Genomic DNA, 23,007 nt, shown 5'->3' on the forward strand with positions numbered 1-23,007 from the left:
AGACAAGTTGGCGAAATTGTGTAAAATAATAACCTACCCACAAAGGAATGCAAGTGGTTGTAAAAAGAAACACAAAGACCCTGCGTACGCATGTGGAAAAGCAACTGTGTATAGGATTCCGCTGACACGCGGAAAGACATACGTTGGTCAAACGAGACGTTGTTTAAATGATAGGATCCGTGAGCACAAGAACAATTTAGAGCGAAAAAGTGACTAGAATCTTGTCGACCATTCATGACTGCAAGTGTGAAGCGTTCTTCCAAAGGACGGAAGTAATAGACCGAAACCGAAACCAAATAGCAAGAGAATTTATTCAGGCAGAGTAACATAACCGATGGCAAATAAACATGCGTAAGCAGCATCTCCGTAACACTTCAAGAGAAAGAAAGGGCTTTTTTCGAACGGAGAACGTGGCGTACTAGGGCATGTGACATGTGTTCGTCGACTTTTTATCAGCCGCTGTGTATAAAAAGATATTTTTCATGAAACTAAAAAATCAATGGTCAGTTCAGCGTAATATCTGTTTGTCTCTTTTTATCTGTCCGTGTTCTGGCGCTGTTCTAAAATAATCTTCCACGGGGTAAACATTTTCATGAGCACAAAAAGATCGTGCCACGCCCGGCATCGTGAAACGCACATCATAATTCTCCTTGTCTACCGTGAGGATGATAGTAGTGATTTCAGTGACGCTGCAGTTACTGATAATGACAATGATGACAGTAGCAATGACAATAACGGTGCATTTAGTTGATAATGATAATGAGAGTAAACTTTATGCACCGTTTGCACCAGCAACGCTTAGGCTTTCGCACTTGTGCAGTGTAGATTACACAGTGCACTCGGAATTTTCGTTCGATTTTTGGAGCCGCCATCAATTCTAAGCCTAAGCTGATAGAAAAAAAGAAACAAACGAACAGCTGTGTTGTCCACACTGCAACCGAAATCATCCAGGTGCTGGCGAGTTCTCACCGTTCCCATTCGCAGCCTATTTGCTGGGTGTTGCACATATATGATCAAGCAGGCATTTTTGACCTTCTTCTTTTCTTCTTCCATTCGCTTGCTTTTGAGTAGCACTGCCAGTTGTGCAGCTTCCGACAGGAAACCAAAAGAGGACAAAAGGTATGCGTATAATGATAAGAACTCAAAAGCAAAACAAAACAAAAAATCCACGTCTTGAGGTATTCTACGAGAGAATACGTTACCGGTATACATAGACCAGCTGAATACAAAGGCAACCCTCTCCGAGAGTGATAAATGTCCTGTCACTGCTGTCTTCTCGCGCTCTTCATCTCAAAGACGTATAGCAGCTCACTCGCCGATTCTTGAAAGGTGGGCTCGATTTGCCGTGACGCACAATGCTGTGACACACGCGCACGCGAAGATCAAGGAGCGCGTGCCCATGGAAACCTTTCGTAAGGCCGTGAGAATCCCGGAGACGGTCGTAATGAGAAGCGGTTCATCTTATAGACACAACACACTCAAATCCACGCCTCACCAGCGAAACCCGCGAAGACAGACAAAGCAAATGGGGCGGTGGTCGGCCATGGATCCCACCCCAGTGTGTGTGTTACGTCTTCTTTCTTCGGCTGGCGGCGATTGGCATTGCAAGAAAAAAAAAGCTACGAGTCTGTCTGCTGCTTCGGAAGGCAGGCAATGCGGAACGCCAAACGCGAAAGCCTCCTCCATTTTCTGCCGTCGTCGTCTTCGTCGCCCCAGCATAGCGTACAGCGCCAGTGGCAGCGTCGGGGGTGACGAGTCTGTGGAACCGAGCATCCGTACAATGGCGGGCACGTCCGGGACACGGCAAGCCGACTGGAACACTCGGCGTCTCCTTTTCTTCGCGCCAGGCCGCCTGAAACCGTGCACACAGACACACGCCTATACCTCCTCACCCAACTGCGTGACGCGTGTTGCGGGGCATCCTGTCCCACTCATGAGTGACGCCTTCTTACACCACTGACCCTGACCACCGAAGAAGACTGGAAGACAGACACACCGTGTGCGGCCCTCGTGGGGTCGTGTGTTCTCCGGCCAGGCAGGTTCCGCGGAGACGATCAAAAAGACGTACCTACCCTGGTGGTAGTGTGAACCGAGTCGCGACCAAGCCATTGCCACTACTGAAAGCTCCAGTTACGGTGTACACCACCGGATAACCTGCGCCGTCCGCATCCACTGGAATTGCCGCAACGGTCGCCCCGCGAGTCGTCTTCTACACGTCTTCGGTAAGTACAGCAGTAATTTAACAGCACGCCGTATTGCGTTAGCCTTCTCTTTCATTTTCCAATTGTATGTTATGCGCTGGTCTTCAGGAAGATACAGTTGTCGCACCACTTTTCCGCCTTTCAACTTCAACGCTACAAGACCGTAATTGAGTGGCCCTGTGATCTGGTATTTAAGTGGTCAGCTTTAAGGAAAATTGCCAGCTCAAATCTCGGCTCTAAGCGTCGTCGCCAACAAAGACGCTTGCGCTCCATTTTATCTTCCTCTTTTAAATTTACCTTTGATATATGTTACCCTCACCTAAACTGTCATTTCGATAATTAGCGGATGTCTTTTTACTCATCGCTATACAGGTGGGTTCATGCGGAATAGCTATAGTTCTCTTTCTTCCGTATAAGGCCGACTGGTCGGCAGAACGGTGTCAGGTTGCAGAGCCTAGAAGGTAAACAAGATGCCGTTTATTAATAGCAGCAAGTTTGCCACGCAGAATTGAACAAGATTGTGACACGGCGCGAAGTACAAAAACAGGGTAGGTGCTCACACAAAAGCGACCAATTTGCAGAAACTGTGTGGATACTTGTCTATTCGTCTGAAGCATGAAAGAACTCGTCAACTTGACGCACTGAGATATTTCGATCTGTTCAGTTGCTCTCATTTTCGAAGGTGACTTTCACGCATTTGGAAATTAACGCGCAATTTTTCTTTTACGAAAGCGCACAGGTGTAAAACCTTTAATGCGACTAGAGAGAAGCCACCGTTTGAGACACACAGGGCGACGGAGGATGATGAAGATGATTTAACACGTCGGTATAAGAAACAAATGTAACACAAAGAAAACTGAAGTGTCGTCATAAAGTGAAACACTAAATGGGCTTTGTGTCCTTGTTGTTTGCCATTTCGGTCATCCTTGTGTTGTTCCGCCCTTAACTGAAATACCATCATCGAAACACAAACATGTTTGCTCCTGGAGAGAAAACGCTAGGGAAGTTGACTTCTAACACTTCTAAAGGAGAGTCTTCGAGCTTTCGAAGCGAAGCAAACCTGCTCATATAGTACAGAACTTTCTTCGGCTTTCCTGTTTTCCCCTTTCGCGCTCGTGTTTTAATTGTCATAATTGTTCGACACATTTGTTGCTGGTAGTACTGAGGGAGCATATACAGGAACACTAAAAGCGCGAGCACTTAAGTATTCAGAGTGCAGCGCCCCTTGTAAAGAAGGTATTCCCAGCCTTGGTATTCCGTCTCGTTTCTACCTGCACACCTTTTCTTTTAGTCCATTATATTCAGAAACTATTTATTACAACTAATGCCAGCTGCACGTGTAGCCCTCATTAATTCCGAATGTAGAAGAGGGCTCTCTAAGGGTGTTTAAAACCACCTTGGAGGCTAGCTAAACGCACTAGTGTATAGGACAGGTATGCATGTATGGGTCACTCTCGGACTCGGAGACGACTGGGGAGGATCCAATTTGAACTTTGGTTCTTTGTCGTTAAAAGAGGTTGGGTCAGCATGATGTCCTTAAAGGAAAGCTTTTTGGGGGACTGCCCATCCATAAATCCGGCCTTGATTTAGGACCGTCCAGTAAGAAAACACGGACTAGGTGAGAGGTCATGCATATAAATAAAGACGACCCACCGGAATGGTGCGTCGCACTTTATATTTATTATAATTTCGCGGCAAGAGTAAGGGAGCAGACCTGGAATTCGAAAAGCTGGTTTTCTCGTGGCTAACGACTGGCGATTTTCTGGGAAAGGAAGGAAAGAATGTGGATTTTTTTGTGGATTTGACGCCCCTACCAGCATGGAAGTGATAGCAGTGCTGCGATAGCTATATGAGGCGCTTACCCACACACACACACACACACACACACACACACACACACACACACACACACACACACACACACACACACACACACACACACACACACACACACACACACACACACACACACACACACACACACACACACACACACACACACACACACACACACACACACACACACACACACACACACACACACACACACACACACACACACACACACACACACACACACACACACACACACACACACACACACACACACACACACACACACACACACACACACACACACACACACACACACACACACACACACACACACACACACACACACACACACACACACACACACACACACACACACACACACACACACACACACACACACACACACACACACACACACACACACACACACACACACACACACACACACACACACACACACACACACACACACACACACACACACACACACACACACACACACACACACACACACACACACACACACACACACACACACACACACACACACACACACACACACACACACACACACACACACACACACACACACACACACACACACACACACACACACACACACACACACACACACACACACACACACACACACACACACACACACACACACACACACACACACACACACACACACACACACACACACACACACACACACACACACACACACACACACACACACACACACACACACACACACACACACACACACACACACACACACACACACACACACACACACACACACACACACACACAAACACACACACAGCCCCACTGAGGTGGCGCAGTGGTTACGGCGCTCGACTACTGTTCCCAAGGACGCGGGATCGAATCTCGGCCTCGGCGGCAGCTTTTCGATGGAGGCGAAAAGCAAGGCGCCCGTGTGCTGTGCGATGTCAATGCACGTTAAACCCCAGCTGGTCCAAATTTCCGGAGCCCTCCACTACGGCGTCTTTCATAGCCTGAGTCGCTTTGGGACGTTAAACCCCACAACCCAACCCACACAAACACACAGTGTGTGTGTGTGTGTGTGTGTGTGTGTGTGTGTGTGTGTGTGTGTGTGTGTGTGTGTGTGTGTGTGTGTGTGTGTGTGTGTGTGTGTGTGTGTGTGTGTGTGTGTGTGTGTGTGTGTGTGTGTGTGTGTGTGTGTGTGTGTGTGTGTGTGTGTGTGTGTGTGTGTGTGTGTGTGTGTGTGTGTGTGTGTGTGTGTGTGTGTGTGTGTGTGTGTGTGTGTGTGTGTGTGTGTGTGTGTGTGTGTGTGTGTGTGTGTGTGTGTGTGTGTGTGTGTGTGTGTGTGTGTGTGTGTTTAAGCGCCTCATATAGCTATCGCTGAAAGTCCTTCATATGGATGTCGTAAAAAGTCGTTTAATCATCTGTCGCATAAAACACCTCGTAGAACAGCTTCTCATAAGAAATTCTAGAAGTCACTTGGCTACATACAGTAGAAAGTTATTCTGCACCGATCGGAAAATAATCCTCGCAAAGGTACCCAACGGCTGTTAATCTCAGGTCCATCATAGGTTCTTTATATATCCGCCAGAGACAGTTACTTCTATAACAACCTTAGAAATTCGTCCAGAGAGGAATATGTAATATCCCTCACATAGCCGGAGCAAATAGTTCTGGTAAAATTAAAGGAAAATATCTTAAATGGCTCTCGGAGAACATCTCTTGTAGAGGTACCGCATGAAGTCCTTCAAATATCCGACTAAGCTCCTAGTAGCAATGAGAGCCTATTATTGCTCACATACGCATTGGTGAAAGCCTCACATATAGGCACCGGAGAAAGTATCTCGTAAGGGAGCAGAATGTCAGGTGAGCGCATGAGATAAGTTTTCTGGGATAAGATATCCGCGCACAGTTTTAATTGGAGGGGAGGTGCCTTTATCCTGCAGTTTGCGAGGTTATGATGATTCTGACAACAATTGTAGCTGTCAGCAGGAAGCGTGATGTTCGAACATATGAGACACAAATATTGCCACCTCATTTCCAAGAGTGGTAGGAGATGAGACGTGAGAGCATGATACATTAGACCTCGAAAATGTTCACGAAACAAAAGGCGAACTGAAATTTTCTTCAACTATGCAGGCTTAGTTAGCGGACAAAAGAGTCAGCTGGAATAAACTGATTGTCCGTAGTGATGTACTACTCCTCTGTTGTTCCAACTTTTTAATTCACTTTTTTTTTTACTTCCTCTCCAAGCTTCGCTTACCTGTCCCGCTTCCCTGCGACGTTCCCTAGTCTCCAGAAGCGTGTGTGCCCACCATTCCGCATGCCGCCAGTGCGCGTACCTGAACGCATTGTCAGAGGTGCAATTTATGGGAAAACGGACTAAGAGAGAACTTCTAAAATGTACTGCGAAACTAAGGCCGACCCTGTATTTATTTCCTTACTTTCAATCCTGCATTCGACCCATGTACAGAAAGGGAACTGCGTTGCCAAAAATGACATCAAACAAATAGTAATAAGAAATATTCCGGATCACTTAACTGCCACGACACTATCAAGGGTATAGTTGGGCCCAGAGGCAATGCGTGACGACATGTTTCTGTAAAAATCAAGCGATTCATGTGTTCACACGCACAAAAAGATACAAAACTGATAAAAAGAATTGAGAGAGAAAGCGATCCGTCAAGCAGAAACATTCAACGCAACGTGTCCGCGGGCCGTGCGCTCCGCCAGCTGTCAAAGTAATTGCCAGCCGACCGCACGGAACAGCCTGCGGGCTGACAAAAGGGGACGAAATGATAAAATAAAGCGAGCCAACTATAAAAGAGGCAACATATATACAGGGACCGTCGAGACAGAAAAGGTGGGAGAAGAAGGGATATACAGAAGGGAAAGGCATGAGCCCGGGAACCCGCGGGTGCCCCAGGGTCCGTACACTGGGTCAGTGTCGCCGCCGGGTGTGGTCAACTCGCGACTCTTCCTCCCTCTCTTTTTTCTTTTTCCCCTCTCCTGCGACAAAGCCAAGCTGAGGCTTGGCGTCCGGTCACGCAAACGCCGCGGTTAAGGTCGCGGCACGCTAGCGTTCCGCGCTACTTGGCGTCGGCTATATGTACGTCGCTCTGCGCGCCCCCTCAGTGCCGTGGGCAGCGGAGTCGCCACAGCGTCGGCCAAAGCGGGGCCCTTGGCCCGCTTGCTCGGCCATCCTTCGCGCGCGCGAGGCGCCCACGGCCGTTCGCCGTATGCGATGCGCTGACTGTTATGAAAGGGAACAAATACACGGGCTTGTGCGCAACATCGGAAATTCAATAGAGGAAAAGAACTTTCGCTCCGTTAGTTGTGAAAGGGATCTCTAGGGAGAACGCGTTGTGCATCCTAAGTGACGCCATATCATCACATGATTGTAAGTGACGTCATATTATCACATGACTGTCTTGAAAAAAATTATAGCGGTGCACTCAAGTCTGCTTGCGTGCAGAAATGCGAAACCATTGCGAGTTTCGTGCTCAGTTACGTCATAAGTTCTGCATTTCGTGGCTTTATGTACTTTGTTGCCGTTTCTATTGGTCGAATTCGGTCAAAGTGAGGGTCCGGGGGGCCAACTTTTGGGTGGTTGCGTACCTATATTTGCAAGTAATCAGTTAACTGGCCATACTAAAATTAGGTTAAATACCAGTTTTGCTCAAAACCAGACGACCACAAATTTCGTTGTTCTCGGGAGGCCAAATTTCGGGTATGGCCCATCCATGTTTGCAGATTATTACTGAATTGGTCATGCTGAAATTAGTTTAGACATCGATTTTGGTATATTCTGATGGGGTCAAATTTTGGGGAACTAAGGGGGACAAATTATGGAGGTTCCCCATTTTAATTTGGAGGTCAGCATCGAATTAGCCATAATCAAATTAGGTTAGACATCAGTTTTTGTCCACTTCTGACGAGCTCAAATTTTGGCTGTCCGTATGGTGTTGACCCTACAAATTAGATTGGATACCAAATTTGGTCAAATTACCTGATTATTCGTGCAGACATGCTCTGACGAGAAGCTCTGTCCATATATCTGTCGACACTGGCGATGCCACTCATAATAATAGAAATGTTTTGTTTTTGTTTTGTTTTTGTTTTTCATTAAAATGTGACAATGTGATGTGTGCACTCGCGGCATGGATACCTGCAGCTTATACGCGTCAGCTTTAAGGCACCCGTTGAGCGCAGAAAGCAAGGTTGTAGTTGAATTGAATTGAATTTAATTCATTACACAAGCTCATTGCAAGCAACAATGTATACATAAGACTGTTTCAGTGTCAATGACTATCGGAACCTTGTGTGACTTGTGTACAAGCAAATATTCGGGCACCAATCAGCCCCTTATAACAGCCATATATAAAGAGAAAGAAAATTTTAAAAAATACTCCGGCTTGTAAAATAAACAGTGTGCCCTTGGCTCATTGAGAGTGATAACAAATCTACGCCAAGGCACAAGAAACGCATTCAAACTAGATGCACTGCACGAAGCAGACTAAAAGAAATGAGCAAAAGTTAAAAAACACGTGTATAAAAAAATAGTTCAGTATTACTGTGATGAATGTTATGAAGACCGGTGCTAGTTATTTTCAGTGAGCTAATGGCACCAAGAATTTCATGTGGTGCTGTCTGGAAAGGAAAAAAGGTGAATGCGGTACACGGTTCAGTGAGAAAACGCGGTCATCGATAACAATTAAGGTCGTCAGGAATAAACGTGCCACTGAAGAGGCTGGCAATTTTCAGTGATCGGCCATACGTAACGTCGTTATGTGTGATAGTATCAAGGATTGAGCACGTTCGTGCTCACAATAAAATTATTTGCGTAACTTTATTTTGGTATGAGAGCGTTACATATTTCCTTGTATTGTGCAGTCAGGGGGACAAACATGCTGGTTTTTTTTTTGTTTTTGTTTTTTTGCTGCACACCAGTAAAAAAAAAACTCAGGATTTTTTGTTTTCACAAAGTTTTTGTGCGGTGTTTTGTGGTGAATTGGGACAACAAAAATTTTTGTAATGACATCAGAATTTTGTGTAGTTGCGAGAAAAACAAACTACAGAGCTGCAAAAAGTACTACAAAATTACAAAAAACATCTTACGTTACAAAGAACTACAGAATATTTTGTTGCATTTTTAACACGGTTCTGTAGTTCTTTAATTTCGATTGGAATATTTGATTTACACATTTCACTTAATAATCCGAGAAAAGACGAGCATGGTTTTCGTTTTTTTTTTCCTTTTACTAAACAAAAGAATTAGCTACAAAGAACTTTCTGAACTTTTTGTAAGTCACTTTTTTAACGGATGGCAGACCAGCCACTCAGAGCTACGGATTCTGAAAATGCATGCTGGTTCGCTACGTACCTCAAGTATGGAATCAAATATGTGACTATAGCTGTGAGTTGACAAAAACAGGGTAATGATCTGCTATGTCTACATTAAGGATACCTGTGACAGTGACGTCAGGTTACTTAGTGCGCAGTCTAATAGTGTGCCGGCACTTAGTTTATTGCAACGAATCGAAGGTCACCCAACTCTCAAAACCGAAACAGCGAAATCAGGTGATATAGACAGATCAAGAAGAACCACACTATTGTTTTCAAATGTTAAGTTGCCTAGAGGCCCATCGAGATTGGAACACGTCAGTAAAAGACGGCGACCGGTATACGCAACGAAAAATAGCGTTGTTTGTCAACTTGAAGAAACTGAGGAGTGAACTCTACCCAAACCGATTCATATTATTATAGTTTAAAACCAAGGCCTTGACAGCGTTGTTTAATCAGATATTAGAGAGATTTAGCTTACCGTGATCCGCGATCCGCCACGGTGGCCCTCTACCGTGCAAGGGTGGGGCGAACAAGCTCATTGGTCCGGACGCGGCAGGTCCATGTGCGGACATCCAGTATGTGGCGCCATCTATCCGCGTCGAGGGGGTTTGGGCATGCGCAGTGGAACGCGCGGTGGCGGTTCACGGTAGCGGATCGCGGATCACGGTAAGCTAAAGCTCTCTATAGTAGAGAGATTTAGGTTACCGTGATCCGCGATCCGCCACCGTGACTCTCTACCACGCATGGACGGGGCGCTCAAGCTGATTGGTCCCGACGCGGCAGGTCTATGTGCCGACATCCAGTATGTGGCGCCATCTATCGGCGTCAAGGGGGGTCTGGGCATGCGAAGTGGAACGCGCGGTGGCAGATCACGGTAGCGGATCGCGGATCACGGTAAGCTAAAACTCTTTAGTATCTGATACGTAAGCAAGCGACGCTGCCTAAACTGCTAATTTATGACAAAAATTACCTGAGTGAAGCGGAAAGGAGAGCTAGTTTTACTGCGAAAACATTAGTAGGCTATGTTGGTGCCTGAAGTGCCCGTAAAATGTGTCGCCGGAAGTTGGTCCCCTCATGACGTCCTCGCCAAGTGAGGTCATTAGTCAATGAACGGATGAGAGTTGTAGTAGTGTAAGAGCCGAATGGTTTAAAAAATACTGTATCATCAATGAGTCATAAGTAATTCGTCATGTGACATGAAAGTGTCGAGTCACGTAATTCATGAGTCCTAACTAATGTGGGTTATTGGTCATGACACAAAAATGACTGAGTCATCCCCTGTGGGTAAATAGATGTAGAAAGTTGTCGACTAGGAACCACTGACGTAGCGCCAACGCCAATACTTTCGCATTCTCCCAGTGTAATTTCCGCAGTGATCTGCAAGTTTTGTCATCATCGCAGCGCCAAGTCTGAGTTATGCCAATGATTCCAGTGTGGATGAGCGCATCGGCAATGGCTAGATGGCTGATGGTGACGAACGCCTTGTCTAAATCGACAGCTACGAGTATGCCGGAACGCCTGTTCACTATCTGGGTGTTCTGTTCAGGTTGATGTGGACAACATAAAGGCTGTCCTGTTCTTAGCTGAGGGTTCATTGGTTTGGCGGTGGTTGGTTGACTGAACGATTAGTGAGTAGTGCCTGGTGATTACTGAACGAAGCCAAAATGATGTAGACAAATAGACAAATAATCTGGTGCGTGTGTCCCTCAGTTTGACACGTGTGATGGAACCTGTTGCTGGAACCAGCTCTGCATTGTCGTCTGACATTGTCCTTTGATATCGGTGCAATATGTGTGGGGGCTTCGTTTGGGGTTGTGACTTCTGGTTATGGTGGTGCTCGACTACCAGGGATACTTGGTAAGACGAATGCCTATAATTCTGGCGAAAAAGCTCCATATGAGATAGCTAGATGATTGAAGCGAAGGCGGTATGCCGAGGTAGGAGCATTAGAAGTGAGGAAATAGCTGCGCGCCCTATTGCGTGTACCCTCAAGACGAAGATTAAACGAACATCCAATTTTTTTCTCTGTCTCTAGTTTCAGAAAATACGTTACTATTCCTGATGAAGGGTCACTGATTGGGTGGCCGCAGTATAATTCAGCGCAGAGTAACCCAATAAGGCATACAAACATCACACATAGTCAATCACGACTCAAAGTCCTGATCGACTCAGCACTTTACGAATGTGAAGTAATGTAATGATTTTGGAGTTTTCAAACGTAACCAGTATTTGATTCCTGCCAAAATTTGTTATTTGTTTTGCCGGCATTTTGCTCTTTTCTCCTTGCGCTGCTGTGCAGATACCATCAAGACTACCTCTTTGTTTTCTGTTTTACTGTCTTGTCCTTGCTCTCAGCGGCGGAACAGCACAAAAGGAATAGATGCTGCTGTCCACCTTCTCTTTCCATTAAAGTTTTAGCGTGGCGCGATCCGTTAACGTGATCCGCCCCGTACCTTCTACTGCGCATGTCCAGATTACCTTGACGGCGCTAGGTGGCGCCACAAGTTTGAGGGCAGTGCGTAGATCTGCAGCGTCGGGACCAATCAGCGCGTACGCACTAGCGGAGCGCGGTAGCGGGTTACGATGGCGGATCGCGCTACGCTAAAACTATCTATTATCTAACAGGACTTCATAATGCGCTAAAAGCCGCTATAGTGACTGGGCGACTGATATGCAACTCAACTCATTCCAGCCATTCGCTTGCCATGGCACCGTCCCTGCGGACCCTCATGCTGGTATTTTACTTGGGCACGTGCTGCTGGACGCTGGCGACCAGCAGCTACACAGCTACCGTAGGCCTCCTGGCCACATCTCGTTCGCTCAGCCCAAATTCCAGGCACGGCAACGGAAGCGCCTCCACGGGAAAGGTGGGAGCCACTTCCGCCTCCTGGAGCCTGCCCATCACAAGCAGCTTCCTGCCGTCGTCCTCGCCGCCATCCTTTTCGACGACCGAGTCGCCACTCTCCAGTTATCTCAAGAATCACGCGACGAGCTACTCACTGCCCACTGCACACACGGCAAGCAAGAACTGTGAGTATGCAGTTCTTAACAGGACAGACTGCTGCACTATACAGAACATTTGTTGGCTATAGTCATAAGCTTTTCTGTCTGTAAGAAAGAGGTACAGTATGTCTAGAAGAGTTTGCCGAAAAAAAGCATTTCGGATTTCGTATGCTATCCACAGCGCAAAGACAAGGCAGTCTATCCTTCCTGGAGGGAAACAAAACACAGTCGTGGATGCCAGATCTTTTTCGCCGGAAAGGTGAAGACCCTGAAGCTTTCGATAGAGTGTACAAAAGCAAACCTCTCTTTGCTGCATTGGAAATAGAAGTGCTGTATTCTATTCTTAGCTGCATTGACAACAAATCGCTGACGAAGCGCCGGTTTTGGTTTATTGCTCATCAGTCCCGACGGCTTCTCAAACTCTGCTGCCTTTCGCGGTCAGCTCTCTTCGCCTACCTCGAACATCCTTCTTTCATTTCTTTAGCGCGACAGTATTAAAAGTTAGAGAAAATTCGTGTTCGGCGTTATGAGCGAAAAATCACGAGCATGCTTCTGGCGGTTGGTAGTCGGAAAGCGACATGGCCGGACATTGATCGGTCAGCGGGTTCTGTGACGTCTCGAGAGCACATGATATGGTCGAATTTGCAGAAGCTGCCAACTTGGATAGCTTATTGCGGATAGGAAGTTGAGATGGACATTTCACCCTTCAAGGCCCATGGATGCCTAGTCATACAAGTTGCCCCTAGGTTACGCTGGACCATTAATACGGCGTGTTAATGAGTATGTGTGAGATAATAGAGACATGCATTAAGAGATTAGCGAATAAGCAAGTAGTAGAGTGCACGTACGCGAACGAGGGTCAGTAAGGGGAGCCGCAAGCGGGAGCCATTATCCTTCGAGCTTTAATGTGAAAAACTTATCCCATCTAGCGAAACACTGGCGGCGCTGCGCACACGAGGTGGCTACAGAAGTGGCGGCTATGACAATAAAAATTGATGTCGTCATCAAGCAACCGTACAACGCACGCAGCAAGCCTAACATGTGCGATGCATCACTTCGATGCATCTAGACCCATCCACAACCGAGGCCATCGTCACTTCAAACAAATTTATATATGTGTCGTTCTTCTATGCTCGGCCCTGCTTGACCTCCGCGTGGCGCTTAGACTTTCGTATCTCAGCTGTTTGTCGTACAGCGTTCCGGGTAGTGTCATGATTTTTCCTTGTATAAACATACGCGTGCTGGTAAGTTTGGAGGATATAGCTCGTCGGAACAGTGACAGCCTTAGGCGTATCTGCCGATCTTTTCCCTCTTCAGCCTACTCCTGGCATGCAGATGTAATCTTTTCTGGTTATTTCATTGTCTACATATTCCGTTCTCTTCTTTCAGTGGATTTTACTAAATTTAAGCGCTAGATATTTTCTCAGTCACGTACAGGAGCCAGAAAAGTGCGAAGTCATTTCAATAGAACAGCACATTAGTCCGGCACCTGACGACCTGTCGACCCGTCCTAAGCATGTGCTGAACTCGTTGCCTTTGCCAGAGCTTAGAAAGACTTGTGTAGCACTCAGCACACGCTTAATGGTGAAAGCACAGCGGGGCACTCCCATGTGTACAATAACAGCTCTGCAGTATGCTTCGCGAATGATGTGTTCTATCAGAAATGTAATGGCGCCGTTCTCTCAGCTTCAAATGTTTTTGCGTAGTCATTAAAAAACGCACATGAGTATGTCATAGCTTGAAAATGAGGCTTAGTCTCTCGTTAAGCGGTTGCATATGCACTTACAAGGACGCATGTCCCACCATAGAAAAATAGTATAATAACTTTTGAAATAAATAAGAAAAAAAACTTACGTAGAGCTCCTCTTCCCTGACTACACATTTTTTATATTTGTGCCGGTGAAGGCCAGGGAGAGAAGCTCATGACTCCGAATTCATTCTTTGCACATTGAGTCTGGGCCTCTCCTCAGAGCCGCAAGCACGATCAGAAAAGAGCACTTGCGATAGAATGATAGTTAAGTACATCTGAACTGGAACGCCGGTGGCCAACAAGGCTGAGCGCACCTGGCTAAAGATACGTCATGAGCGTCAAAATGTCATTGTACTTCCAGTCGAAATGAATTTAACTAGTCCTGTTCCTGCTCATAGGGCGTGAGTGAATGCAGCGTGAGCGGATAACCGTGACCTTCGCAACAACTCCTGAAGAATTCGTTTGCGAATCCTGCCGCTCCAGAGAGCGAAAATAGTTTGATTTTCGTGAACAGGGTACAGACATTAGTTCATAACACTGCAGAGAAAATGTCAACCAAAATGTTCACGTGCGCTTTCCATTATATTCAGCGCATTTCGGAGTTGTATTCAATTTTAGTGACAAAATTGTCAATTAAGCTACCTTAATATGGATATGGCAAGGAGACAGGATCACTGTAATAGCCTTACTTCCACGTGTGGATCTTCAGCAACTAACGAGCAAAACAATTTCACCTTCACTGTAACGCTCAAATCAATCTGGTTTTACACAGTATTTCATAGTTTCATTGAGATGGTTCTTTCGTTGACTCCAACAGAACTCGCCTTGCCTCAACGATAGTATATGCGGTTTTATGCACAAATAGCAACTTGGTTTCATCACATACAATAAAATCTCACTTAATTTTTTTGCAGTTTACAGTCCACACAGACCGAGCTCCTCGAACTCACTCTACGCCGGCTCTTCAAATAGCCAAGCGGCCTACGCTGCGGCGGCTTACTACGCCACGTCTTCGACATCGACCACGACAACGACTCCACGGCCGTTCGCGTACAACTTGCCATACAGCCCCATCGATTACTACTTCGATAACAAAAACCACGGCAGCGGAAGCGGCAAGGTGGGTTTCAAGCAAGGGACCCTGTTAACAAAGCCGTCTGATGGCGGGTACTACACCTCCAACGACTACGAAGACGACGAGGACGATCGCGACCGTTACCTGACGAGAAATGACGCCCTCAAGACGACAGACTACGATTCCGCCGAGGCGCCAACATATGTCAAGACCAAGTACGGCTACACGTCCCGGAATCCCCTGCTTATGGCCAGCGAGAGCAACAAGGTTGCATCCAGCCAGGTGAGCCGTGGAGACGCCGAGAAGGCGGACCAGGGGAAAGACGACAAGACGTACGCCACGGCTTCCAGCAGCGACCATTACGACTACAAGGGATACATGGCCGCGGACTACGCCGACGACTTCGGCTACCCGGACCTGGACCACCTGCCCTACCTCCACCGGCGCAAGCACCACAGCGGTAAAGGACCGTTGGCTCTGCTGTTGGGACTGCTGCCTTTAGGCCTACTAATGGCTGCGCTCGTTCCTAGTGTGATAAACCTGCCTGTAGCGGCGGTCGGCGCGGTGGGCGCGGCGGGAAGGAGACGCAGAGAAACCACTCCAGCCTACCGTAACCCTATATTGGAGACCATCGCAAAGTTCGGCGTGAACAGTCTCGAGGACCCCACTTGCCTGCAGCGAATCTTCTGCGAGGTGACGGCGAAGGGCAAGGCGCCGGAATCACTGCCGGTCCAGAAGGTTTTCTACACCCTGTCCACACTGTGAGTGTCGGTATAGTGCGTATACAGGGGAAAGGGGCGATATACTGCGAATTTTGGAAGGCGTGGTATTTTTTAAATTGCGCGTTATCTTTTATGGAAGCATCATCATACGGAAACTAACATCGATATTGGGATGTTAGAAGTAAAAAAAAAATGATTGATGACGCTTTTGTACTGCCAACTTAATGGCTTAATTACAGAACGAGGTTGAAGAATGAGTCCACCATGCATTGTCAGCTGTAATAAAGTTTTCTTTAAATATGATTGTGCGAATAATTCTGGCGAGGCATGCAAGTGAAAGACAGGAAGTGAGAATATCAATATGAACACGACAGGTCACTATAGCGGAACAGTTTCACCTGTAAATACGGCGACCTGGCATTTTAAGCGAACAATCGGCATTTTGCGAAAGTAATTTCTGTGGGTTACATATAGCGACAAGTTACACAACTACAGTCAACAATGTTTCATGCGCTTTTCCCCTTACTTCGGCTATACTTTACTTTTTTCTGCACTTTTCCTCGCAGAGTCAACGACCTGTGGGCCGAGAGGCTGGGCCTCAAGGTTCTCTTCGGGGCGGTCAAGAAGGGACAGTGCGACGTCTTCCAGTGCAAAGTGGCGAAAGCCACAAAACCGAAGAAGCGCAGAGGAAACAAGTCGAAGAGCAAGAGTGGCAAGCAGGCATCGAGAAAATAAAAGCATTTCGATATTCACTGTCTGTCCTTACATACACTTTTGGACACAGAAAGCCGATCATCATACACGCAAGGTCAGGCAAAGAATTAGACTTCGACTACATTTTTCTGACCTGCTGCTTCGTACTGGTGAAAATGGAGAGGGAAATAAAAATAATCAAGGGGCACTTTGACGATCTAAAGTGCGCAGAGGCGAAAGCCTTTAGCCACCACTGTCGCTGCCTTCTGTTTGGCCACTGCTTGGTTTCGTTTGGTGCCTCTTGCAGCTGACTCCCGTGTCGCTGTAACTGAATGCATTAACGAGACCTATTTCGAGACTACAACTTTATTGATAAGTATCTATTGGAAGACGACGCTTAGGGTCGCCATCTGCAACCATTGCTTCGTGGTCCGAGAATTGGTTGGAGATGTACTCCACTGAGCATGCGCAGTGCGTGCGTTTTAGATGTCTCAAATGTTACTAATTAACCAATTACAATTGTATAATTAACTAATTACGCTTGACTACTTACCTATTTATGTTTAACTAATGTTCGTATACGCCTACTACTACATCATTGATTAAATATCAGTACTGAAACCATCTTAATCCTGAAGATGACTGACAGCTGCCGCAGACGCACGGACGCACGCACGGACACGCCGGCGAGTCATGAGCCATAAAAAGCTCTCGCCTTAATAGGGACACGGCGTGTAACAATGCGGACTGAAAAACAAAATGAATTATGCAGTAAACACGCCATCACACTGCTGAAAAACCAAAAGTTCTACGGGGCAATAACCTCATAAAATTTCATCTAATTGCATAGACTCTCATACGGTGCGCATCATTATCATATAATATCTTACATAATGTATAATAATGTGCAAGAAACTTTGAGACCTGATACAATTATATGCGACTTGTATGTGATTTCTTATGTGAATTGAGTGAGATTCTGCGAGAAAATGTGGGGTTATTGCCTCATACAATTTTTCAGTAGGGATATAGGCCTGACCGCAGCCGCGAGACTAAGTTGGCGCTAGTTATAGGTACCGAAAGAAGGCCAGAACTGCCTGGATCCTTTCCAGTTCTTTGGCCATGCTTACAACATGACGTTTTTTAGCACAGTTACGCCGTTTATAAGAAATTCACAAACAATATAGGCCCTCAAATAGAGCACCGTACTCGTAACCGAATGCTTCTAGTAGACAGTATACTTTTATACGCGCGCGCTCTCATTTATAGTTACTGGACTGTCTACAAAATTATATATATACTCTAAAAACAGTCGATAGGTTTTCTGTCTTAAAACATTTAGTAGATGGTTGCCAATGAACAAAATAAAAATACTTATTCTGGTGGACCCGCCCCGCCAAAAAAGGAACGCGGTTTCCATGCGCTTAGCCAAAATTGCACAGTGCTATAACTATGAAATCTATACACACAATGCCTCTTCGCCCATTCCTTGATCAAATGTGAACGCACGTGAAAGACAGCAGCAAGGCTTCCACTGCTTCACCAAGATCTCGGTACAGTTTAAGAATGCAGCCACGGATCTCAATTAGATCAACTCTCTGTAGTGCTGCCCTAGGAGCTATATGGCGTTCCTGAGCACGGGATCGAGGGATCGAATCACGGCAGCCGTGGGCGGGTTAATCATCATCACCGTCATCATCACCACCTCTGCCCGACTACATCCAGTTGGATATGGGAGAGGCCTTTTCCTTGCAACTAAACTTAAATAAACACACCCATTTACTGTGCGATCGAAATTAATATATTCACTTTGCGGCGCCCATTTATCTGTGTCCGTATGAATTTATTTACCTACGACTTCTCATTTTCTGTGTCATTTCCGACATTTCCGGCACACCCGACTAAGTCTGCTACAGCTGCTATCATCTTGGGCACTGAACGGTTCTCACCACGTCACACTCTGTCCCCCACTGCTTGAGCTGTGGCCTGAACCGCAGCACTCAGCACCGTGAACACCGCATTCTACAGCAGCCCCGGACATCACTTAAGCCTTCTTCCGACAAGACGTTTCCCAGTAATTGGAACCTCTTACAGCCGCAAGGACTATACATATCAACTCTCTGACCGGCCCTGCCCGCAGGCGGTAGCTCCATTGTGACACATCTAAACTAAACCAGCACTCTCACGTGAGCCGGGCAACGGCTTTATCATCCACTGTTTCTACCACACTACCCTACATACATCAGCCTTATAAAAAGCAGCCGCCCGCATGGCCGTTAGGCGCGCGAACTTGGGGTTGTCCCATGACCGGTGCACATATGGACATCGGCGGGATTTTGTTTTGGGAGGGGAGGGGGGTGCAAACATGTCGAATCGCAGCGGAGGGGTGCAAAAATATTCCCCTTCCACTTGTTTTTACCGCTGGGGTTAAGAAAAACTTTCCAGAGAGTTTCTTGTCACCGATGTCAACGGAAAAAGTGGAGGTGGCGGCTTGGTTGGAGGCAGGGGAAGGGTGTGGAGGCAAGGGCTGCAGTGGTGTGACTTTAGGGTGGAGGGAGGCAAGTTCCTTTTTTACACCCCCCTGCCGACGCCAATTACAATGCACCACCCTCGAAAAGAAAGTGAACGAACTCATTGAGAACATGCATGCTTCTCGGACCTCTCGTTCAGTATTATTACCAGACTCCTCCTCAGCCCGCATTTCTCCACCACCTATATCCCCTGTCACAGCTGACCCCTCGGGTCCTGACCTTCAGTCTAAACTTACCACATTCCTCGAAGAGCAGCAGGGATGCTTACACCGCCTACAGAACGAAGTTCTAGAGAACCATGAACAAATGTACTTCCTCACAGACAAAAGTTGATCACTGAAAAGCCTAAACGCAAGCCTAAACGTAAGCCTAAATCAAGCAGCCTCTATTATTTCACGGCCTTCCCCCTCCCCTTCCCTTGACCTGCTCACCCATCCTCACGACTACGTGATGTCGTGAGTCGGTACACGGGTAGGGTAGTGACTATGGTTTACAAATACATAACTGCTGCCAATGTCGACTCAATAATCCCGATATTATGTCCGTGTTGAAATTCTCTCCATTTAACGTAAGCACAGCAGTACATTCGTGCTCAATGTGTACAATCCCTTAGGCAGCACCAAGTTTCTAAGCCCTCGTATACAACAGCCTACCCGTCAGAGAGTGCCAGATTGGTCGTATAGTGAGATTTTAACGCGCCACATGAAGTTTCGGGCTACCGCTACGGACCGCCCAAGGGGCGCTCGATCGCTTATGCCGGCAACTGGCGGCGCTGGTATCGAAGCACCCTACCGGCAACCATCCACTACAACCTTGCAGATGGTCACTGACCAGCTCACGGCCACTTGGCTGGGAACTAGCACAAACTGCAACACTTACCCTGATCTTACCATTGTGCACCTTGCATCGCACCTTTGCTGGGTCGACACCAACAAACACTTGGGCAGTGACCATTTCATACTTGCCACGCCCTCCCCAACAGCTTCTCGCAGGTCCCTTTATAGCACTTATCTCACAGACTGAGCCGCTCTTCGCAGCAGCTGTGACCCTCATCTCATTGCGATATGCAGACAGGATAAGCGTACTCCTAACGCAACACACCAGATGCTCCAAACTCTCACGCGCACCACGGATCACACAGACGTTGCCTAACACCTATTCCTCCCTCAGGAAGGTTCGCCGGAGTCCCATTCGGTGGTAGTGCAGATGTCATAGAGACCTTTAGCGTAGCACAATCCGCAATCTTCAACCGTGACCCGCCACCGCGCGTTCAACTGCGCATGCTCAGATCGCCTGTACGGCGCCATGTTATGAAGGTCGGCACAAAGACCTGCCGCGTCTGGACCAATCAACGCGTACTCACCTGCGGCCCGCGGAACGGGTCAAGGTGACGAACAGTGGATGACGTTATCCTAAATCTCTCTAATGAATGTTAAACAAGCGCATCGCCCTACTTACCATATAAGCTGAAGAGTACGCAACCACCATTGTTCGCCATAGCTAGTCACATTTCTTCCTCCCTCCCTCTACTCGAGCCAAATTTAAATCTGAGACTATACCGAAACTATCGCCATCTCGCACAGGCCTCCCCTGGAGTCGATGCAGCATTCCTCGCCGAAGTCGGGCAGTGTACCTTATCTCCTCTCTATAACGCGTAGATCATCCGCCATATTACAGAAAGCGAGATCTGCGCAGCACCAGCCACGCCAGCAATCAAAACAACCCTGGCAAGGATTGTTTCTCAACTACTAATCAGTAACCTCGCTCCAAATCTGATCCCTAAGGCCGGTTCACATGCCAGCGATTGAGCGAACTCAGCGGCGAGCTGCAACGACAAGAAAAAAACTTTCCACAGTGTTTGAACTGCGTCGCTCGAGCCGCCACGACAGCTCAAAACAGGCTTTTGTGTCGCCGCGGCCGAAAATCGCTAGCGTTTTCGCTTACATGTGGAACAGTCTACGATTTACCTGTATGAACTGTGGAACTCCGGAACAGATCCCACGGCACGGTGGCACACGCGGAGATTATTCCGATTCCTCAACTTCATTAACTCTAGACCAATCTGCTTCACATGCCAACAATTGAAGCTGCAGGAACCCATCTCCAACCAACGTTACTAGATTACACAGATCTAAGTAACAGTTACGAAGCAGAGTGAGCATGAAAAAAACATTTGCACAACTCAGCCGATGAACTAGCTTCGCGGGGTTTATTCACAAGAAATATAACAGCCAAGCAGACAGCGCTGGCTCTAGCAGCATCATCAGGGAGCATGTTTGTTCCGTCCGTCGATTTCAGGTCTGCTTTGCATTCCCGCCGCTACTCCAGGAGTCGACGATCGCGGAGGTTGTTGTGGCTGTAGAAAGAAGAAAAGAAAATACACGGGCCTGCTACTGGCTCTGTAGCTGAGCCACCTCCGCTGCCTCGTGTGGACATCATCATCATCATCAAATATGGTGAGGCAGCCAAAAAGAGAATAATATGCCTCTGCCCGTGTCACTCTAGGTATAACAGGCTCAATCCAATCGAATATAAAAGAATTGGTCCCGAAGGACAAGCTTGGTCTGTGTTTGCACCCGTAGGCGAAAGAACCCGAAGGTTCCAAAAAAATGCGGGAATCTCTACGCAGCGGCCCACAGCCGGAGAGCGGGCCCGGGGAGATCCCCCGTGATCTCCCCTGGGAAGTAGAGGGAAGGGATGGGACAAGGGAAAGGGAAATGGGATATAGGGAATGGGTTATGTGATTGTAGGAGGGTTCGGGGCAGCTTAGGGATTTCTCAAATGATCCTGATTCGATTCGAGCGCCAATTCCTTGGCCTCAGTTGAGGGCGAGCACTCGCTTTAGCCAATGCACGGCCCCCGGCCTTCAAGCGCATTCACATCCACATCACGTTCGCCGGGTCTCCGCCACATGAGACAGGCTGCTGGGCCACATTGGGGTTCCCCGTCCCTCAAGTCAGGCTCCCTCGCCCCGACTGTACTAGGGCTACTGAAGGGGCGCATTTCGCCGTACTAAGATTCTTTCAGCCCTACTCCAAGGTACTAATAGAGGTGCCCAGAGTCACCTTTTGTAGACAACCCTCCATTCACCGTTTTCTCTCCAACATAGTATGTTTGACGGCTAATTCCTGGTCCTCCAAGCCAGGTTCACCGTCTGATTATGTCCGCAAAGATACTCGTGCACGCACCTACAGAGGTACGGCACTGAGGGGTCACCACTCCCCTTTTTTGGCCCTGAGTCAGCGAGCCGCGGTTCCCTTAATACTTCGCGAGCAGCGCCACCTGGCCCTTGGCAGCGGGCTGGGCTTTCCCTCGGCCAGCACTACCGCCCAGGACCAAGGGGTTTAGAACCCCCCGCTTTTGCCGAAGAGAGAAAGTATAGAAGAAAGAAAAAGAGAAGGAGAGAAAGACGCGCGCCGGCAACAGCCGTCGTCCACGACCTAAGCGGTGGCGGGTGCAATGACGGCCTACAACAGATAAAAATTCAGTGGCTGGCTAGCCCCCGCCGCCAGCGGCGTTGACCTACCGTCCCAGCCCCATAGGGCCACCCTTCGCAGCGAAGGTGGGCGGAGGTGGCTCAGCTACAGAACCAGTAGCAGGCCCGTGCATTTTCGTTTCCTTCTTCCTACAGCCACAACAACAACGACTACCTGGGGATTTTTAATGTGGGGGCGAAGGAGGAGGGTGGCTGATCCTGGCCCTGATGGGGCTGGGACAGGTAGGTCACCGCCGCTTGAGGCGGGGGCTAGCCTGCCACCGAATTTTTGTCTGATTGTAAGCAGTCATTGCACCTGCCACCGCTTCGGTGGTGGACGACGGCTGTTGTTGCGGCGCGCGT

At 47.7% G+C, this 23,007-nt stretch overlaps 1 protein-coding gene across 1 annotated transcript; it reads left to right on the forward strand.

Annotated features, from left to right (window-relative positions):
• The first annotated feature begins 1,838 nt into the window (after positions 1 to 1,838).
• On the forward strand, positions 1,839 to 16,680 carry LOC146176145 (uncharacterized). The gene is made up of 4 exons (XM_084580922.1): positions 1,839 to 2,222; positions 12,088 to 12,425; positions 15,063 to 15,984; positions 16,512 to 16,680. The coding sequence occupies exons 2-4, from the start codon at positions 12,101 to 12,103 to the stop codon at positions 16,678 to 16,680; spliced, it is 1,416 nt and encodes a 471-aa protein (XP_084437048.1). The 5' UTR covers positions 1,839 to 2,222; positions 12,088 to 12,100.
• Positions 16,681 to 23,007: the final 6,327 nt, after the last annotated feature.

This window comes from Amblyomma maculatum, chromosome 10 (genome assembly GCF_055883805.1).
Source record: "Amblyomma maculatum isolate TAMU_Amacu chromosome 10, ASM5588380v1, whole genome shotgun sequence".
NCBI classification, from domain to species: domain Eukaryota; kingdom Metazoa; phylum Arthropoda; class Arachnida; order Ixodida; family Ixodidae; genus Amblyomma; species Amblyomma maculatum.

What these genes read in the sequence shown, in the direction of transcription:
- LOC146176145 (XM_084580922.1), top strand. Translation starts at nt 12,101, where the DNA reads ATGGCACCGTCCCTGCGGACCCTCATGCTGGTATTTTACTTGGGCACG. An exon ending in ACACACGGCAAGCAAGAACT is followed by an intron (nt 12,426 to 15,062) that starts GTGAGTATGCAG and finishes ATTTTTTTGCAG; the next exon opens with TTTACAGTCCACACAGACCG. An exon ending in TTCTACACCCTGTCCACACT is followed by an intron (nt 15,985 to 16,511) that starts GTGAGTGTCGGT and finishes TTTTCCTCGCAG; the next exon opens with AGTCAACGACCTGTGGGCCG.